General features: G+C 37.9%; 1 protein-coding gene across 4 annotated transcripts in view; it reads right to left on the bottom strand.

The window, feature by feature from the left end:
• ATXN7 (ataxin 7) overlaps nucleotides 1-18,640 on the bottom strand; it is a 136,489-nt gene that overhangs the window by 22,353 nt on the left and 95,496 nt on the right. The window contains exon 1 of one of the 4 annotated variants that reach the window (XM_050957323.1): nucleotides 17,793-18,025. The exons of the other annotated variants lie outside the window; for them this stretch is intronic. Within the exon in view, the coding sequence (XP_050813280.1) occupies nucleotides 17,793-17,928 (136 nt within the window). The 5' untranslated portion in view covers nucleotides 17,929-18,025. Of the gene's footprint in view, nucleotides 1-17,792; nucleotides 18,026-18,640 lie in introns of those variants that run through there. 4 annotated transcript variants of the gene reach the window in all.

Raw genomic sequence — 18,640 nt, 5'->3', positions numbered from 1 at the left:
CTGGAATAGATTGCCTAGGGAAGTTGTGGAATCTCCATCTCTGGAGATATTTAAGAGTAGGTTAGATAAATCTCTATTAGGGATGGTCTAGACAATATTTGGTCCTGCCATGAGGGCAGGGGACTGGACTCGATGACCTCTCGAGGTCCCTTCCAGTCCCAGAGTCTATGAATCTATGAATCTATGAAAACCCTGAAAAGGTTTGTCCCTTCATGGGGATATCTTCATTTTGCAGACTAGATATTTATACTAATATGCAGGTTCTTCACTAACTCAACAGCATTAGGATACTCCCAGTATCCATGATAACTTCAAACTCTAGACTGCATCCACACTTGGAATTTTAGGGAATTACCACAGCATTGCTCTAGTACCAACAGTTTCTCAGCTGCTGCAAATGGTGAGCACTAGAGTAGGCCAACCACCAACATTTTTACCACTGTCCATTAGTGCTATACATACAGCTGAACAAATCCCCAGCCAGCTCCAACAGGTGAAGATCTAGCTTCCTGTATAGAGCCAAGGGTCTAATAACCAGTAGTAGAACTCTTCTTTGCCTTGATGCCTACAAAAAAAACCCTGACAACAGTTAGGCTGCTGCTGCTTGGTGGCCACAGCCTACCAGGCTGACCAATATTGTCCTACTTTACTCCCCGACCAGTCTATATCCATCCATAGTCTCTTGTCTGACATACACACTGTAAACTCTTTGGGTTAGGGACTGTTTTTTCATTTTCTATTTGTACAATGGGGCTGGTATAGAACTGTGGCTCCTAGGCACTGCGATGATGATGATGATAAAATAATAAATAACAGACTTGTTCAAGCATAAAGATTGGCTACTTTTTTTCAAAGTAGGGACAGTATTTAGAGAGAAGGGCAACTAGAGAGTTCAACATAAACTGGAGGTTTTCTAAGACATGTTTCAAGTACCAATAGAAATGATTATTTTAGAAATTTAGGATAGCAATGCAAGCTTTATCCTGCATATCACAGAGAAATCCGGTGTAAATGCTATGACAATAGTGTAGTGTATATAAAGTACTAATAATTACAGTAGGAACAGGTTTTGAAAAAATGTACTCACCAACAATGATGGAGAGAAAGAGATGATAATATATTAGTTTCTTTAGATTATAATCTTTCATATTTTTTTTAAAAAATTAAGTTTCTGGCCTTTATGATCGCAAAGAAAACCATCCAAATACAGTTAACCAATTTCAATGTCTTCCTGAGTCTGCAAGTTTAAGTGAGGGAAGGAAGTGTGTGTGAAATTAACAAGATTCTGGTCACTTTCACTGTTCAGAACTCTGTGAACAGCAGCAATAGCAAGCAGTGAAGTTATTTGTGGGGTAGTAGGACCCACTTGATAGCAGTGTCATTGTGGACCACATGGATCAAGCCTTTGTGCAATAATGGGTAATCATTTGAAAGGTTTTTCTTACTCATAGACTCAGACTCTAGGACTGGAAGGGACCTCGAGAGGTCATCGAGTCCAGTCCCCTGCCCTCATGGCAGGACCAAATACTGTCTAGACCATCCCTAATAGAGATTTATCTAACCTACTCTTAAATATCTCCAGAGATGGAGATTCCACAACTTCCCTAGGCAATCTATTCCAGTGTTTAACTACCCTGACAGTTAGGAACTTTTTCCTAATGTCCAACCTAAATCTCCCTTGCTGCAGTTTAAGCTCATTGCTTCTTGTTCTATCGTTGGAGGCTAAGGTGAACAAGTTTTCTCCCTCCTCCTGATGACACCCTTTTAGATACCTGAAAACTGCTATCATGTCCCCTCTCAGTCTTCTCTTTTCCAAACTAAACAAACTCAATTCCTTCAGCCTTCCTTCATAGGTCATGTTCTCAAGACCTTTAATCATTCTTGTTGCTCTTCTCTGGACCCTCTCCAATTTCTCCACATCTTTCTTGAAATGCGGTGCCCAGAACTGGACACAATACTCCAGTTGAGGCCTGACCAGCGCAGAGTAAAGCGGAAGAATGACCTCTTGTGTCTTGTTTACAACACACGTTAATGCATCCCAGAATCACGTTTGCTTTTTTTGCAACAGTATCACACTGTTGACTCATATTAAGCTTGTGGTCTACTATGACCCCTAGATCTCTTTCTGTCATACTCCTTCCTAGACAGTCTCCTCCCATTCTGTATGTGTGAAACTGATTGTTCCTTCCTAAGTGGAGCACTTTGCATTTATCTTTATTGAACTTCATCCTGTTTACCTCAGACCATTTCTCCAATTTGTCCAGATCATTTTGAATTTTGACCCTGTCCTCCAAAGCAGTTGCAATCCCTCCCAGTTTGGTATCGTCCGCAAACTTAATAAGCGTACTTTCTATGCCAACATCTAAATCGTTGATGAAGATATTGAACAGAACCAGTCCCAAAACAGACCCCTGCGGAACCCCACTTGTTATACCTTTCCAGCAGGATTGGGAGCCATTAACAACTACTCTCTGAGTACGGTTATCCAGCCAGTTATGCACCCACCTTATAGTAGCCCCATCTAAATTGTACTTTCCTAGTTTATCTATAAGAATATCATGCGAGACCGTATCAAATGCTTTACTAAAGTCTAGGTATATCACATCCACCGCTTCTCCCTTATCCACAAGGCTCGTTATCCTATCAAAGAACGCTATCAGATTAGTTTGACACAATTTGTTCTTTACAAATCCATGCTGGCTATTCCCTATCACCTTACCACCTTCCAAGTGTTTGCAGATGATTTCTTTAATTACCTGCTCCATTATCTTCCCTGGCACAGAAGTTAAACTAACTGGTCTGTAGTTTCCTGGGTTGTTTTTATTTCCCTTTTTATAGATGGGCACTATATTTGCCCCCTTCCAGTCTTCTGGAATCTCCCCCGTCTCCCATGATTTCCCAAAGATAATAGCTAGAGGCTCAGATACCTCTTCTATTAACTCTTTGAGTATTCTAGGATGCATTCCATCAGGCCCTGGTAACGTGCAGGCATCTAACTTTTCTAAGTGATTTTTTACTTGCTCTTTTCTTATTTTCTCTTCTAAACCTACCCTCTTCCCGTAAGCATTCACTATACTAGACATTCCTTCAGACTTCTCAGTGAAGACTGAAACAAAGAAGTCATTAAGCATCTCTGCCATTTCCAAGTCTCCTGTTACTGTTTCCCCCTCCTCATTGAGCAGTGGGCCTACCCTGTCCTTAGTCTTCCTCTTGCTTCTAATGTATTGATAAAAAGTCTTCTTGTTTCCCCTTATTCCCATAGCTAGTTTGAGTTCATTTTGTGCCTTTGCTTTTCTAATCTTGCCTCTGCATTCCTGTGTTATTTGCCTATATTCATCCTTCGTGATCTGACCTAGTTTCCATTTTTTATATGACGCCTTTTTATTTTGTAGGTCACGCAAGATCTCAAGGGTAAGCCAAGGTGGTCTTTTGCCACATTTTCTATCTTTCCTAACCATCGGAATAACTTGCTTTTGGGCCCTTAATAGTGTCCCTTTGAAAAACTGCCAACTTTCCTCAGTTGTTTTTCCCCTCAGTCTTAATTCCCATGGGACCTTACCTATCAGCTCTCTGAGCTTACCAAAATCCGCCTTCCTGAAATCCATTGTCTCTATTCTGCTGTACTCCCTTCTACCCTTCCTTAGAATTGCAAACTCTATGATTTCATGATCACTTTCCCCCAAGCTTCCTTCTACTTTCAAATTCTCCACAAGTTCCTCCCTATTTGTTAAAATCAAGTCTAGAACAGCTTCCCCCCTAGTAGCTTTTTCAACTTTCTGAAATAAAAAGTTGTCTGCAATGCAGTCCAGGAACTTATTGGAGAGTCTGTGCCCCGCAGTGTTATTTTCCCAACATATATCTGGATAGTTGAAGTCCCCCATCACCACCAAATCTTGGGCTTTGGATGATTTTGTTAGTTGTTTGAAAAAAGCCTCATCCACCTCTTCCACCTGATTAGGTGGCCTGTAGTAGACTCCCAGCACGACATCACCTGTGTTTTTTACCCCTTTTAGCCTAACCCAGAGACTCTCCACACTTCCGTCTCCTATGTCCATCTCCACCTCAGTCCAAGTGTGTACATTTTTAATATATAAGGCAACACCTCCTCCCTTCTTCCCCTGTCTATCCTTCCTGAGCAAACTATACCCATCCACACCAACATTCCAGTCGTGTGTATTATCCAACCAAGTTTCAGTAATACCAACAATGTCATAGTTGTATTTATTTATTAGCACTTCCAGTTCTTCCTGCTTATTACCCATACTTCTTGCATTTGTATATAGGCATCTAAGATACTGGTTTGATCTTGCCTCCCAGCTTTGCCCTGACCCTCCTTCCTCTCTGCCATTATAGCCCGTGCTCCCTCCTGTTTCCAACCCATCTCCCAGGTCTTGTTCCTCACTTACCTGTGGGCTTTGCTCATCTGTCCCCGTCGAACCTAGTTTAAAGCCCTCCTTACTAGGTTAGCCAGTCTGTGCGCAAATAAGGCCTTTCCCCTCTTCGAAAGGTGAACGGTGGGCTGAGATATAACAGAGGCAGTCTGCTTGTGCTGTTTATTGCAAGGAGCTGTGAGGTGGTAATTATATCTGTTGCTTGTGTTTAATGTAGGTTGTATGCTGAAAGACTTGGCAACAGGCAAAATGAATAGGACTCTCTGGCAAAAATTAATATATTTAAAATTAGGGGCTAAACCCCAAATTTAGGTACCTAAATAAGCCGCGTGATTTTCAAAAGTCCTAAGCACTAGTAGTTCCTGCTGACTTTGAGAACTAGTGGGTACTCTCACACCTCTGAACTCCTTCTATTTTTGCAATATCTTTTTCAACAGAGCATGACCAAAATGATATGCCAACACATCAACATCATGGGACAGAGAGATAACAGTCCCACTTTATGGGACTTATCCATCATAAGAATGAGACCACTAGTAAGAATGACACCTACAATACTCACATCCCCTTCAACCCAAGCAACCCCAAACCAACCAGTGAATATACAAACAAAATCTGAAATAAATCAACCAACAGTCACATAATTGGTGCTCAGATACTAACTATAGTGAGGGGTGGCAGTATAAACCCTATGAGAGATATAAAGTTTGGTTTAGTTATATCTGGAATATTGTATTTGCTTTTGGGTTGTTCAGCATCAGGAAGAAATTGACCTAATGCTGCCAACTCTCACAATTTTCTTGTGTCTGGTGATATTCTTTAAAACTTCGCATCTGCAGTCACGAGCATCTTTCCTCCCCCCGCCTCCAGTCCTCAAAATCCTTGAGCAGACCTTGAAAACTTTAATCCTAAAGGATTAAACATCAGAAAACAAATAAAAAAGAACTGGATATTTTAATTTTGATTATTAAGCCAATCTCAGGTTTCGAACACTTAGGTATGGCAATACTGTGCAAAAAGGAATAAGTTCAGGTAACACAAACAAAAAATGATGAAGGAGCAAGCGTGTTTATTACACGTTTTACTTTTGCTTTTTTCCCTGGTTCACATATAACAGAAACAGCTTATGAATTTCTTAAATCTTTCCAATACTATTCATCAAATAATGCCGGCTAATTATTTCCAATCTGTAGATTGTATCCATGCAGTTCACCAAGAATATTCAGTATTTTGGGTAGTTTTAGTTAGACTTAGCACACACTTCTGTCCTGAGACTGGAAGAATGTAATTCCGAATCAAAGTTCCAGTGAGAATACTTATTTATTAATTCAAAAATGCGTTGTTAATATTCTCCAATATATTCTTAAAATTAGCTATTTCTGTTTATACTCCTGTCAGCAAACTCATTTTCTTAAATGAACCAAAAAGTAGCATTAACACAGTTAAAATGCTCTACTTATGAGGAACGATTAGAACCACCAAATATGTATTACTTGGTTAAACTATAAGCAGGAGATGGGAAGAGACATGACAACAGTTTACAAACTAACACCAATGCTGAAAAGGAATTAAGGACACAAGTAGAAGTAATGAGATGAAATTAACGGCAAATTTAGGTTAAATATCAGGAAAAGATCTGGAGATTAAAGATCTGTTAGGCTGGGAAACTATCTTCCAAGAGAAGTAGTACAAGCTCTACTTATAACTAGACTAAACTCCAGAAAATATACAGTAGGGGAACAATCCTGCCTTGTCAAGGTCGTCTCTAATTTCTATGGCCAATACTGAGACTGCTACTGACAATCAGGAGATAGATGCAGTTTGTCACAGATGCACAACTGTCACTGGAAAGTGGGGCATTTGCAGGCAAAAGTGAGGTGCAAAAGGGATCAATGAATTTATAAAATAGGTTTTGAATTTTAAGTCATGTTTAAATTAAAACCTGAGCACCAGTATGTTAGTCAGGAGGATTTATTTTTTCCACGTATTGCAATACATTAAAAGATGCGTGAGAAATAATGCAGAACACAACAAAACATTTTCAAAAGAATAACTGTAAAAGTTTGTATGTACGAAGTGTTTACCTAATTTAGCAACACTGAATGTATTGTATTGTATTGAATTGCATTGAATTGACAGGTTGTGGAAAAACTACAGACTGTGGAGATTACATATAGTATTTTGTTCTGATCTCCATCTCAAAGAGCCTTACTTGAACAGTTTTGGTATTTTAATATATATTCACAACATGAAAACAAACCAATCAACCAACCAAGCAAGCATGTTTTAGGCTTTCTTCTCCTCCTGTGCAGATGCTGCATTTGTTTTGCTTTGGGTATAGGAGTCAGGAAAATGTCCATCAAACATTAAATGAGACCCTCTTACACTACACGGTGTCCATGAAATGTGTTATAAAATATTAAAACAGTAAAGGTAACTAATAGTGTAATGCTGAAATACTAGGAAATGTGGACTCAATTTCTTTTATTGTGGTATATTATCAATAAAATATAAAGAGGCCTTTTCCCCTCAGCTATTTCCAAGCCTTTGATCTCTAATTTTGGGCAATCTGCTTGTCCCTGTTTGCTGCTGAATGATTTACCTGAGGTGGGATACTATTACTACCGGTAGTTTGGGAAGATACGAATGGGAACCAACAGCTGCACTGTTCAATCACCTTATTCTGCCCGCTTATTTAATGATAGTATGTCTCAATCTTGGTGTCAAATTCACATTTTCAAGTGTGATTTGTTTGAGCTGTGTCATGTAAAAACTAGTTTAAGAAATTCAGCAGCTCTTCCTTGTGTGAGAAAGTTAATACTCTTCTCCAAACTCGACCTTCATTTTAAAGTACGGCTATGGTGAGACGTATTAAGTATCAGTTTGATAGTGTCCTTTAATGGAATGATTCCCATACAAACTTACTGAACAATTGAGAAGATCTGGCATACTATGCTAAACATATGACACTGCTGCACACTGCTTAATCATCTGCCAATATATTACAGTTCCCATTTGTCATTATCTATGACTCAGTCTAAACATATTTTAAAATAATTATGTTCAGGTGTTTTACAGTTTCTATAACATCCTTGTTTCCTCCACTTCACATCATTCTCCCCAAATTAAAAAAAAAACCTATACTTTAATAGTATCTGATGTGTCTTTTATATTGACAGCTCAAAGGGGCATTTCAAATGGGACAGCAGTGATTTCTCAATCTAATAACTTAGCTCCAGTATCGAAAATCGTTTTTTTAAAAAAATCAAAAGATGTAATCTAGATTGTGGACAAACAACTTAGAAGTACTGTTTTACCCTCTTACAACATGTGCGAGACACACAACAAACCTGCTGCCACACAGCAAAGTAAAAACGAAACCGTTCCATATTTTTTTGACTCTCCAAGGGCTCAATCCACTGAGCACTCGCACCTCCCCATCAAAGCCCATGGGAGTTGAGGGTGCTCAAGACTTTGCAGGAACCTCAGATAAATATTAGAGCACATTTTTAATGAAACCTTGACAAACCCCTAAAATAAATCTTTACCAATAATTTGCATGTGGCTCATTTTCCATACAGTGATTTAAAAAAATGACATAGATCCAGAGTTAGAAACCTGCTGGAAAAGGGCAGAAATTTTTGCAATTTCTATTACTACAATAACCATACTGAAAGATATGTTCCTGAGTACCAAGGGACTCATAGATTCATAGACTGGAAGGGACTTCCAGAATTCATCGAGTCCAGTCCCCTGCCCTCATGGCAGGACCAAATACTGTCTAGACCATCCCTGATAGACAAATATCTAACCTACTCTTAAATATCTCCAGAGATGGAGCAAGATATTTATGAATATTTATGAAATGATTACTGCCTAAGCAATACAGAATATTGCAATAGAAAGGAAATACATTCAAATTTATAAAAGTTAAGCAGTTTCTAGCATTTCACTTGCCCCTTACTCCTACTGCCAACATTTGTGGTTTTGTAAAAACATTTCTGTTTCATTCCCTTTTGCTGTGTGAAAGACTCGCATGCAGAAAAAGGGAACCAACTGACTACACCGGGAAAACCCTTAAACTAACTATACACAAAGTGCTGTCAAATGCATAAAGTACACCGGAGGCGGGGGGAAGCAGCTGATTACCCCTTTCCGTTAGTACTAGGCTGCTGTACCACTAGCGGGTAAACAGTTTTCAGACAAAAGTGAGATTTTTAACCTTACTTCCCCTTAAGACTCACACCACATCAGAAGGTATCTCTTGTATAAAGTTGAAGAGATTGTTTTATATACATCAGCACTCTCATTGCTGTATGTTTAACACAGCAGGTATCACAGCAGCAGCCTTTAAAAAGTTAACCGAATGTTCTGTTCAATACGATACTTAATTGAACAACCAAATCTTTTGGACACTTTTGGTGGTTGCATTATTCCTGTACGTCAATTAATAGGCACGGGCAACAGAATATAGAACGACACATCGGAAGTTTTGTAAACTCATGTTTTTGTCCTGATTCCTTATTTAAGTGTTGGACAATGAATCAAACTGACCTGTGCCAGTGCTAATAGACCACTCATTAAAAAGGAAGTAAACCTATTCAGCTGAACACACAGAAATGGACTTCTATGAGAAATGCTGTACCCTTAATTTTCAATCACAAGGCTAGAGCTGTTTCACTTACTTACATATAAGAATTTAGTTCAGACAGTGGAAGTACTTCAACATACATATGTTATTGCTACAAAAGAGTAAAGAATGCTTCTATGTTTAAAATTCATCTTGTTTACTGTTTCACACTTCTAATTTCTCCTACAAAACAAAGATAACAAAAGTGCTAACTAGAACACTTAACGTCTTTCACTAAGCAGAAGTCCCGAAGTGTATGGTTTTCATACTTTTGCTATTCTTCAGTTGTGTTGTTTTATTGTTAAGGTGTTCAGACTTCCCCATACTATTATACTATTCAAACAAAACAGTGAAATAACTAGTTTTCACACAAATCCATGTGAACAAGGAAATTTAAAGTTAAAACTGATGTTTCTTCCTACAAAGTATTTATAGATCATTGTGGAATTCTATGCATCAGGCAGTACTATAGCTACAGAAATAACTAGGTACAACAGAACACTGAAGACGAAGATTCAGACTTAATTTCATATTTGTATTTCATGTGTGTGTCAAACGGAATGTAAAATTAATATTTTATCAGTTTCCTTCCTTCCATTGTCAGAGAGGTGCATAAAGCTGATCCAGTTAAAAAAAGGCCACTGATTAAAAATAGTATTTAAAAACCTCAAAACAAATACCCACAGACACAGAAAATAGGGTTACTCCTTCTCCTCTGGGGCTGCACGAGCAACATGGGGCTGGCTGACAGCAATCACCTATGAGCTACATTGGTCTGCTGCTCACTCACTCACCGCTGCTTCATTATCATGTTCTAATCATGGGGCCTAGATACAAGGCTTCTGCCTTAATCTTCAGTTAATGTTCCTTTAATCATCAGATCAATTGAATCTATTTCCCTATGTTAAGTACTCCTCACACCTTCTATGGGTCATCTTAATTATCACTTCAAAAGTTTTTTTTCTCCTGCTGATGATAGCTCATCTCAATCGATTAGACTCTTCCTGTTGGTATGCATACTTCCATCTTTTCATGTTCTCTGTATGTATAAATATCTCCTGTCTGTGTGTTCCATTCTGTGCATCCGAAGAAGTGAGCTGTAGCTCACGAAAGCTCATGCTGAAATAAATGTTAGTCTCCAAAGTGCCACAAGTACTCCTGTTCTTTTTGCGGATACAGACTAGCACGGCTGCTACTCTGAAAACAGATCAGTTTTGTTTGCCTGGTAAATCAGGACTGGGTCAGTTCATTTTCTATTGTGTTGTGTTTAAAAGTATGTTATTTATTGAACAGACTGTTTAAACAAATGATATTTTCCAAAAGAAGAGATTTACAAGGACAAATCCTTCAGAGAGCACAGGTTATTGATCTGACAGATTACCAGACTCATTAAGTGATGTTCCAATCTATCAAGCCAGTCTGCCTGTAATGCATGTTCACTAGAAACTTTTACCGAGAATTCTTGTTACATTTTTGTAACAATGATAATGCCAGTGACCAGCAGAGGATATTAATGTAATAACTACTGTTGAGCAAAATATCAAGGGGTACGTAACAAACAATATAGTTATGTCACATCCTTCATGCAAGAGTCACACTACAAAACCACTGTTTTGAGGTCAGTTAGTTAAGGTAGTGTATAGCCAACTTTGCAGTGTGTTAAGAAATGCAACTCAACTGCATGGCACATCTTGTAGGTCAGCAGTTCTCAACCAGTGGTACGTGTTCCCCTAGGGGTACGCAGACGTCTTCCAGAGGGTACATCAACTCATCTAGATATTTGCCTAGTTTTATAACAGGCTATATTAAAAGCACTAGAAAAGTCAGTATAAACTAAAATTTCATACAGACAATGACTTGCTTAAACGGCTTTATATACTATACACTGAAATATAGGCTCAATATTTATTTTCCAATTGATTTATTTTATAATTGTATGGTAAATAGGAGAAAGTCAACAATTTTTCAGTAACAGTGAGCTGTGACACATGTATTTTTATGTCTGATTTTGTAAACAAATAGTTCTCAAGCTAGTTGAAACTCAGGGTACACAAGACAAATCAGACTCCTGAAAGGGGTACAGCAGTCTGGAAAGGTTGAGAACCTCTGCTGTAGGTTTTATGGCATTTTATGTTTGTATACTCCTGGCACAATGGGGCCCCAGATCTTGGCTGGGGGTCCCTATGTACTATAAATAAATAATACGTATAAACTATTTAACCATGAAAACAGTAATGGAAAACATTCCTTATGTGCGATGTGGCCAAGTTAACATTGCTTCTGCAAGCTTAATCCCTGCATTTCCTGATTTTAAAATAAATAAATAAATAAATAAATAAATACGTATGCTTACAACATAGTGTGTACTCCACTTTGCCTGTGATTCACAATGCCATCAGTTAAAACGCTGAGTAGGATCTGATAGTGATACTTCATTAAGAGTATGTCTAATTGACAATAAAAGGTATGTGTTTTGTTAGTTAACACATTTTAAAACCTTCGGGTTCACCTCCACAGCTAATATATGTTAAAATACTGCTTGCCCTGTCCACACTAGAACTTCAAAATGTGTTAGCTAACATGATATAAAACTGCACCTCAAGATGAGTGGAGAGGCAGAGGAGTGAGTTCACATAGATAATGCTCTTGTTAGGCTGGAGACCGTTTTCCATCCATTTTTATTGAGATGGTTGTATCTTCCTCATAGAAAGAGATGGGGGCTTTATTTTTTTTAATTTAAAGCTTCAAATTTGAATAATACTGTAACAACTACAAAGGCCCCACCCACCTCATCCCTCAGGAATGAAGATTCACAGTTCTTCAGATTTGCTCCTGCCTGTGATGTTAAAAGCAACATTCTGGAAGATTCTGCTGGGTCCATGTCTGTGAGACAGCCACAATCTCTCTCAGGCTACTGTGCCTCCCGACAGTCTCTTCTTCTGACTGAGCCCTACAGTCAAGCCAGATCGGGAGAATATGCAGCAATATCAAAAAAGAGGTGAGACTTCATTTGACTCTGATGAAGTTTTATTTTAGCAAATACCGACTGAGCATGATCAGAAGGGATTTTTCAGACCGATACACTGAATTTCACCCATCCTCCAACCACACGAGAAATTACTCCTCATTGAAAACTATATATATAGATAGTCTTACATTTTAAACCTCAGTTGTTCTTATGCATACTTGTTTTAATCTTTTTTTTAAACTGCTTTAGGGCCTCACTGTGCTAGGCACTGTATAAACAGAAAGGGAAGAGTATTTTTTTTTCTTCCCTCCCACGGTCACCAAACTCAAAAATATTACTGAAAGTATTTTTCCTCAAAGCTGCCCATAAAATAATCACCTTCAGGCAGAGAACAAGAGAAGATTTCATAAAGGTTTAGAAAAATTAAGAGCATCTGAAAATAGGGTGCTATCAAGCAAATTGTTTTGCAACTTTAAATGCAGCTGGTAATTCCAGGTCTTGCTATAGTAAAAAGAACAATAATTAATAATACCCAGCATTTATATATTTAAAAAAACAGTGCCAACATTAACTTCATAACACCCCTGTGAGCTAGGTGAGCATCATTCTTCCAATTTGCATATGTCAAGAGGCGCTTATGCAACTTGCCTAAGGACATACAGCAAGTCAGTGGCAGAGCAAGGATAACATACAACTCAGAATCTCTTGGTTCTCAACTCTGCGCTCATCTCCTCTGACTTTGCTGCCTATTCATTGCTATTGCAACAGCACCCAGAGGCCCCAATCAGGGATCAGGGCCCCTTTGTGCTAGGCCCTGCACACACACACACAGTGAAAAGACAGTCCCTGCTCCAAAGAACTTCACTAGCAATTGCTTAAGTAAACTTGTTTTTTCCAGCAGATTTTAAATCCTGACAGAAACTAGGGACTCTGGAATAACATGAAGTGAATTCTTTGAGGCACAGAATTATAACAGCTCTTTTTATGTCTGTTGACCTGGTTATAAATCTTGTGACAAAACACAATAACCAGCAGTTTCTGATCATACTGAACAATTGGGAACATACGAAGGAAGTCTAGTTAAGTACGCTGGCCTATAGCTATCAGCATTAAACACAAGTAAGATTTAAAAAAAAAAAAGAAAATCAGTGAAATCAGTGTGATGGGATTTCAAAATGGGAATGATACACAGAGCCATGTATCTATAAGTATGTGACTTATTTCATTCTGAATAAGCTTCACAGCAAAAACAACACGTGATCAATACCTTCAGGTTAGAATCTCATTTATATTTATTTTCTGGCTATACATTAAATTCAACATATGAACATGTTAATCTGCTCATTTCTACTCTTTTTGGTAAATATATGAATTAAATGTCCCCCATGTTGTGTATATGTGGGGAAAACGATCTTTTTTCTTTTAAACCAAAAGGTAAGAAAACAATTATTCCCAGCATCAAGAACTGGGATAACAATTTTTATATTTCTGCCCTAAATTCTATTTAAAAACAAACAAAACAAAAAACATAACCAAAAAACCCACTCCCTTCCCTAATTTGGAATTTTATCATGAAAATGTACAACTAAACCTAACTAGAGCTGAGCCAGCACAATGCTATAGTATCCTGGGATCTTTTTTATATTTCAGGTTCACCAACTCAGCAGCCATGGCTACATCACTATTAAAACTGGCAGTACAAGAGACAACAAAAAACCCCACAACAGATTACAAAGAAAGATTACTTCAGAGGAAGGAAAAACGGTGAATGGCCTGTAAAAGTTACTAAGAATGTAGCAGAAATATGATAACATTAAAGACCTGTTAAACTAAGGAACCCTCACTTGCTACCCCTCTTATCTTTCCCTTTCTCTCATACTCTATGCATACCTAATGCTAGCTTTCAATTTTTCCATATAGATAACTAATCTGTTTAAATCCCAGATAAATACGCTGCCAGGGCAGTTCAGTAATAAATTTTTATAGAATTTAAGATTTTTTTCCCTTTTATTTTTTTAAGCCCTCAGGATTAAAAATAACTTTCAGAATAAGAACTGATGGCAGTGCTGTTTTCCCAAGTCTGCAGAAAACATCTTCTGGCTTTTTTACAGCTCTCCTGAGAAGTAAAAAAATGAAAAGAGCAACACTGAAAATACCAAGAACCATGTAGGAAAGTCAGGGTGGCAGAGGCAGGGTCTTGAATTATTCATAGGGCAGAATCATTAACACAAAATGGAGAAACAGAGAAAGGCACTGCCTGGTGGCACAGGGCCTTCACATTTACCATATCCCTACTAGAAAGAGATTGATGCAAAAGATGGAGCCACTGAGCACCACGCAGGGATAGTATCCAGGAAGGAATCCCAACACAAACCCAGCAGCTTGACAAGGGGTCAGCATGGGATGGATTTCTCACCAGGAAATTACCTGTGGAGCTTGACGTTAATAGATGTCTTGTAAATCTGTCAAGCCACAGGTTATTATGAAAAGAGAGCAGATTGCAGAGATTACAACATCCACAGTAGAGTATATGAACACAAATCTCTGTGTTGCCTGTTGAGGATATTACAATATCCGTATGGTTTGATTACAATAGCAGGCACCGTATGAAGTATACTTTTGCCTATACAAAAATTAACTGGTGTGATTTTTACCAAATCATAGCTCAGTTCAGAACACAGGGATAATATATACAAACACTGGCAAACAAAGACAACCTCCACCTAACCAGCAATGTACATTAAAGTACCACTGGGGTCATAAAAAAGAAAAAAGTTTGGGAAGTTACTGGGGAATTCTCACACCCGCACTCAAGCCAAATGACCTGAACAGGATATTATAGGTTTCCAAATCAAACAAGAAAACAAAAAAGCCATAGAAAAATCAAAGAATGCCTCTGCAGACATTCTCATTGAAGGCTTTACAAAAGATGGAAATACAGACCTAAGGTAATCTGAACAACCTTATTTCTGACTCGCTTTGCTCATCCTCCACCCAGCAACTACAACAGCAACAAAAAAAATGGTTACATTACACCAGCACAGTGTTACTCTTCAACTCTGACAATGAGTTACACGATCTTACTACATGCCGGTAGTAGAATACGGGCGTATCATATCACTGAACTAACGAAAATACCACTTACCTGCTACTTGTGCCACCTAATGATTACAGGCTATGATCCAAACTCATCCTTCCTTGAAGAAAGGATATCTTGTCACATACTAAAAGACCTTGCATCCATTTTGCTTTCTGTGCCCCTTCACCCTTTTACTATCTACAGTAGCTTGCGTCGACTATAGTTACCAAAATCTGAATCCTCATATACTGACTGCTAGGGTCTGTGTACCCAGCCAGGAAAATCATGTTGCATTTGCAAATTTCTCAAAATTTGCAGCTGAACCAATGCATAAGGAATTTTAAAATGGCCCAGCTGCTCGAGTTCCTGATAGACAGGTGACAAAGATGTTATTGCAATGAAAAGATTTCCATATGAAAGGAGAATGAAAAACACAGACTGTTGAGTTGTGAGGGGAGATGAATCAGAGGAAATATGATAGAAATGTATAAATAATTGAGTAAAGTAGGTAAATCAGATCCATCTTTTTACAATCTCAGAAAACAAAGAGCACGGGGACTGTCACAGCACAGGGCAACTGCACCTATATTTCCCCTTAGTGGCACTGCAAAGGCACACACTCTCAGGCTTCAGGGTCCCCAAACTGTTGCTTCTTGGGAGAAGACTCCCATCCCCATCCATCTCTATCTCTTGACTTGTATCTTATATGTAGATTATTAGCTCTTTGGGGCAGGGACTGTCTTTTTGTTCTGTTTGTACAGCACCTAGCGCAATGAGGTCCTGGTTTTTGACTAGGACTCCAAGGTGTTAAGGCAATACAAATAAATAATAATTGTTTACACCATATACTCCAACTGTGGAACTCACTGTCACAAGATATCAGTGAGACCAAAAGCTCTCTGAGATTCAAGGAAGGATAAACATTTACATGAATAATTAGAATAAGTTATATTAAATGTTATACAAAATATATAAAACCTTAATGATTCAGGGCATAAGATAATCATTAACGTTGGGCTTTAGAAACGAACTTCCCTTATGGAGAGGTAATTCCACTACTATATATGACAGCATTCCTGAACTTTCCTCAGAAGCATACTCAACACCGTTAGAGATGGAATACCAGCCTAGACGGACTACTGGGCTGATACAGGATGGCAACAGCAAAATGCTAAGAAATATTAAGTTAAAAGACACAACAAGCTGCAATATCAATGTGCTTCTCATAGTGACTATATCAGGAAAATAAAAAAAGTATCAGGGATACAGGGCCAGAGTTCAGTCTGACTGGGGTAACTCTCCATCTTCATGCTTTCCAGTTTTTCTTTTAGTAAATGGCAAGCTTTAAGAATTGTCACATTTCCTTGTGGGGAGGCAGGAGAGACAGTAAATTACAATATTTTTTCAAGGCTCTTTGACTTAAGATACTCATAAGTATGAGAAACTTATCTCTACTTTAAAGTTCTGTGTCTTGGAACATAATATTCACGCTGCAACTCCCAGGTCAGAAGCGATATCATTATTTGTTTCTGTTGTTTTAAGACCAGAACTTCAATGCTATTTTACAGTGGTTTTATGCCTTTGTAGCACAAACATTTTATTACGCACAGGAAAAAAGAGCAGTCACGGGTATTCCATTAATTCTGCAACAGCTCACCTGGAGCAGTAAATATATAAAAATCTGCTAGGATTCTGCAGAGTATGTTTACTACGTTCTGCCCAAAATGTTACAACCAAAGTTTTAGTACACACAAAGTCTCACTCAGCCATTTTAAATTTTATTTTAAAAGAGCCCAGCAGCCAGCTGGGATACGACAACCTAGAACTAAAAATTAATGCACATCTAGAAATAAAAAAAAATATAACTGTAGTATTCAATACATTTAGACTAATAATTTATTCTTATATTTCAGCCCACTGAATACCATTAAAGGGAAAACGATCATGCTGCCCACCTTAAACAAAAGACCTGGCTTTATAACAGGGAATGCATTAAATCTCTGACTTTTAAATTACACTGCTGGGTGCTACTAGGAAGACAGTTAAAATAAACATGTTCTTACTAGTGTATCTCCTTAATTCATAAATTGACAAAATGATACTGAATTGTACAGGATTACAATCTACCTTTTTAAATGTTTAACTGCTGTTCCTGTCCTCGTTAAAAGAGTTACTTTAGATAATTTGTTTTGGATTTCACATTTCTGTAGGGAAACAGTTTTAATTTAACAGATTATGCTCTGTTTTCAGCACTTCCTGTGTCATGAAACCACAGTTACCGCAAATAAAATACAGTACTTCTTCCCCCCCAACCCCATCCCCAGTTAAAACTTTTTAAAATGTTAACTCCAATTTTAGACATCTACTACGTAAACAATCATATTACTTTAGAGTACAGTTTTAAAAGAACTATTGTTTCAAGATACTTAGATGGTTTAGTGCAAACCTCAGCATTTTGAGTTAATAGCAAACTCAACTCCCATCTGCTTTTGAACTTTGGCCAAATCTCTCAAATGACATTTCAGAATGGCTTATGTGGGCTGTTTGCAGCAGTTAATCCCTCATTTTGAGATTATCCACTTTGATCAACTAACTCTACAAAGGCCTTCTACACAACTTCACCAGTGTTTAACTCCACCCCTGGTAAAGTATAAACAAACTTAGAAAACGCACAAAGTTTACGTCTTTTAGTTCCATGTAGTGTTAGTACAGAACTATACCAACCTTCTGCAAACTCCATGCAGATCTGGGCTCTTTGCCAACTCCTGCCTCTGAAAACTGCACAAGAAAAGTTACCCAGAGCTTTCAGCCCTGTGCAAAGAGAAAGGCTGTTCTGGAAAGCCTTCTTGTTAACTCCCATTCACATAATTTGAGTGTGCTTCATTGCACCCTTGCTACTAAAGCCTTGCATCATAAATTGGGTCTGCCCACAAACTCCAAACAAGCTCCATGTTTGGGTTTATGTAACATTTGCTACTACAGTAAAGTGCACTTGAATCACAAAGGTCCTGGCAGATAAATAGTAAAACAGGAGGTGGAGTCTAATTTTATTTAATATGGTGATACCAGGAGTCCTTGCTGATGTAAATTAATCCCTCTATTTTCACAGCAATTTGTCAGAGTTTGAGAAGGCAGCACTTAAACAATTTATCACACTGACATGCTATCTCAATTTTCTGACAGTTTCTTTAAAGTAACCTTAGCACCCCAGGTATATTAACGGATGTATGCAGATTGTATATTACAATAAACATACAATACTTAAAACCATCTAATATTACCAAGAATATTAATACCCCAGTTTACAGCTATCATGTTTATAATACTCAAGTACAGAATGAATCTCTAAAATTACTTTGCATTCTGCATGTCAAAAATCTTGAAATCAGTTCCTTTTACCACAGTACACTGCAGTTTTTAATATTTTCAGATTGTAGTACACATTATACAAACCTTTTATATGCTATTTTTATGCCAAAGCTCTAAAAGAAAAATATGAATGCCTTCTGCACAATTATTGTATGGGTACTAACAAGTGAAATAGTGATTATATGCCTATGACTTTAGACTAA

The sequence above is a fragment of the Gopherus flavomarginatus genome, chromosome 6, assembly GCF_025201925.1.
Source record: "Gopherus flavomarginatus isolate rGopFla2 chromosome 6, rGopFla2.mat.asm, whole genome shotgun sequence".
In the NCBI taxonomy this organism is placed as follows: Eukaryota; Metazoa; Chordata; order Testudines; family Testudinidae; genus Gopherus; species Gopherus flavomarginatus.
The sequence above is the reverse complement of the archived record's forward strand: the minus strand, read 5'-3'. Positions and strand labels throughout refer to the sequence as shown.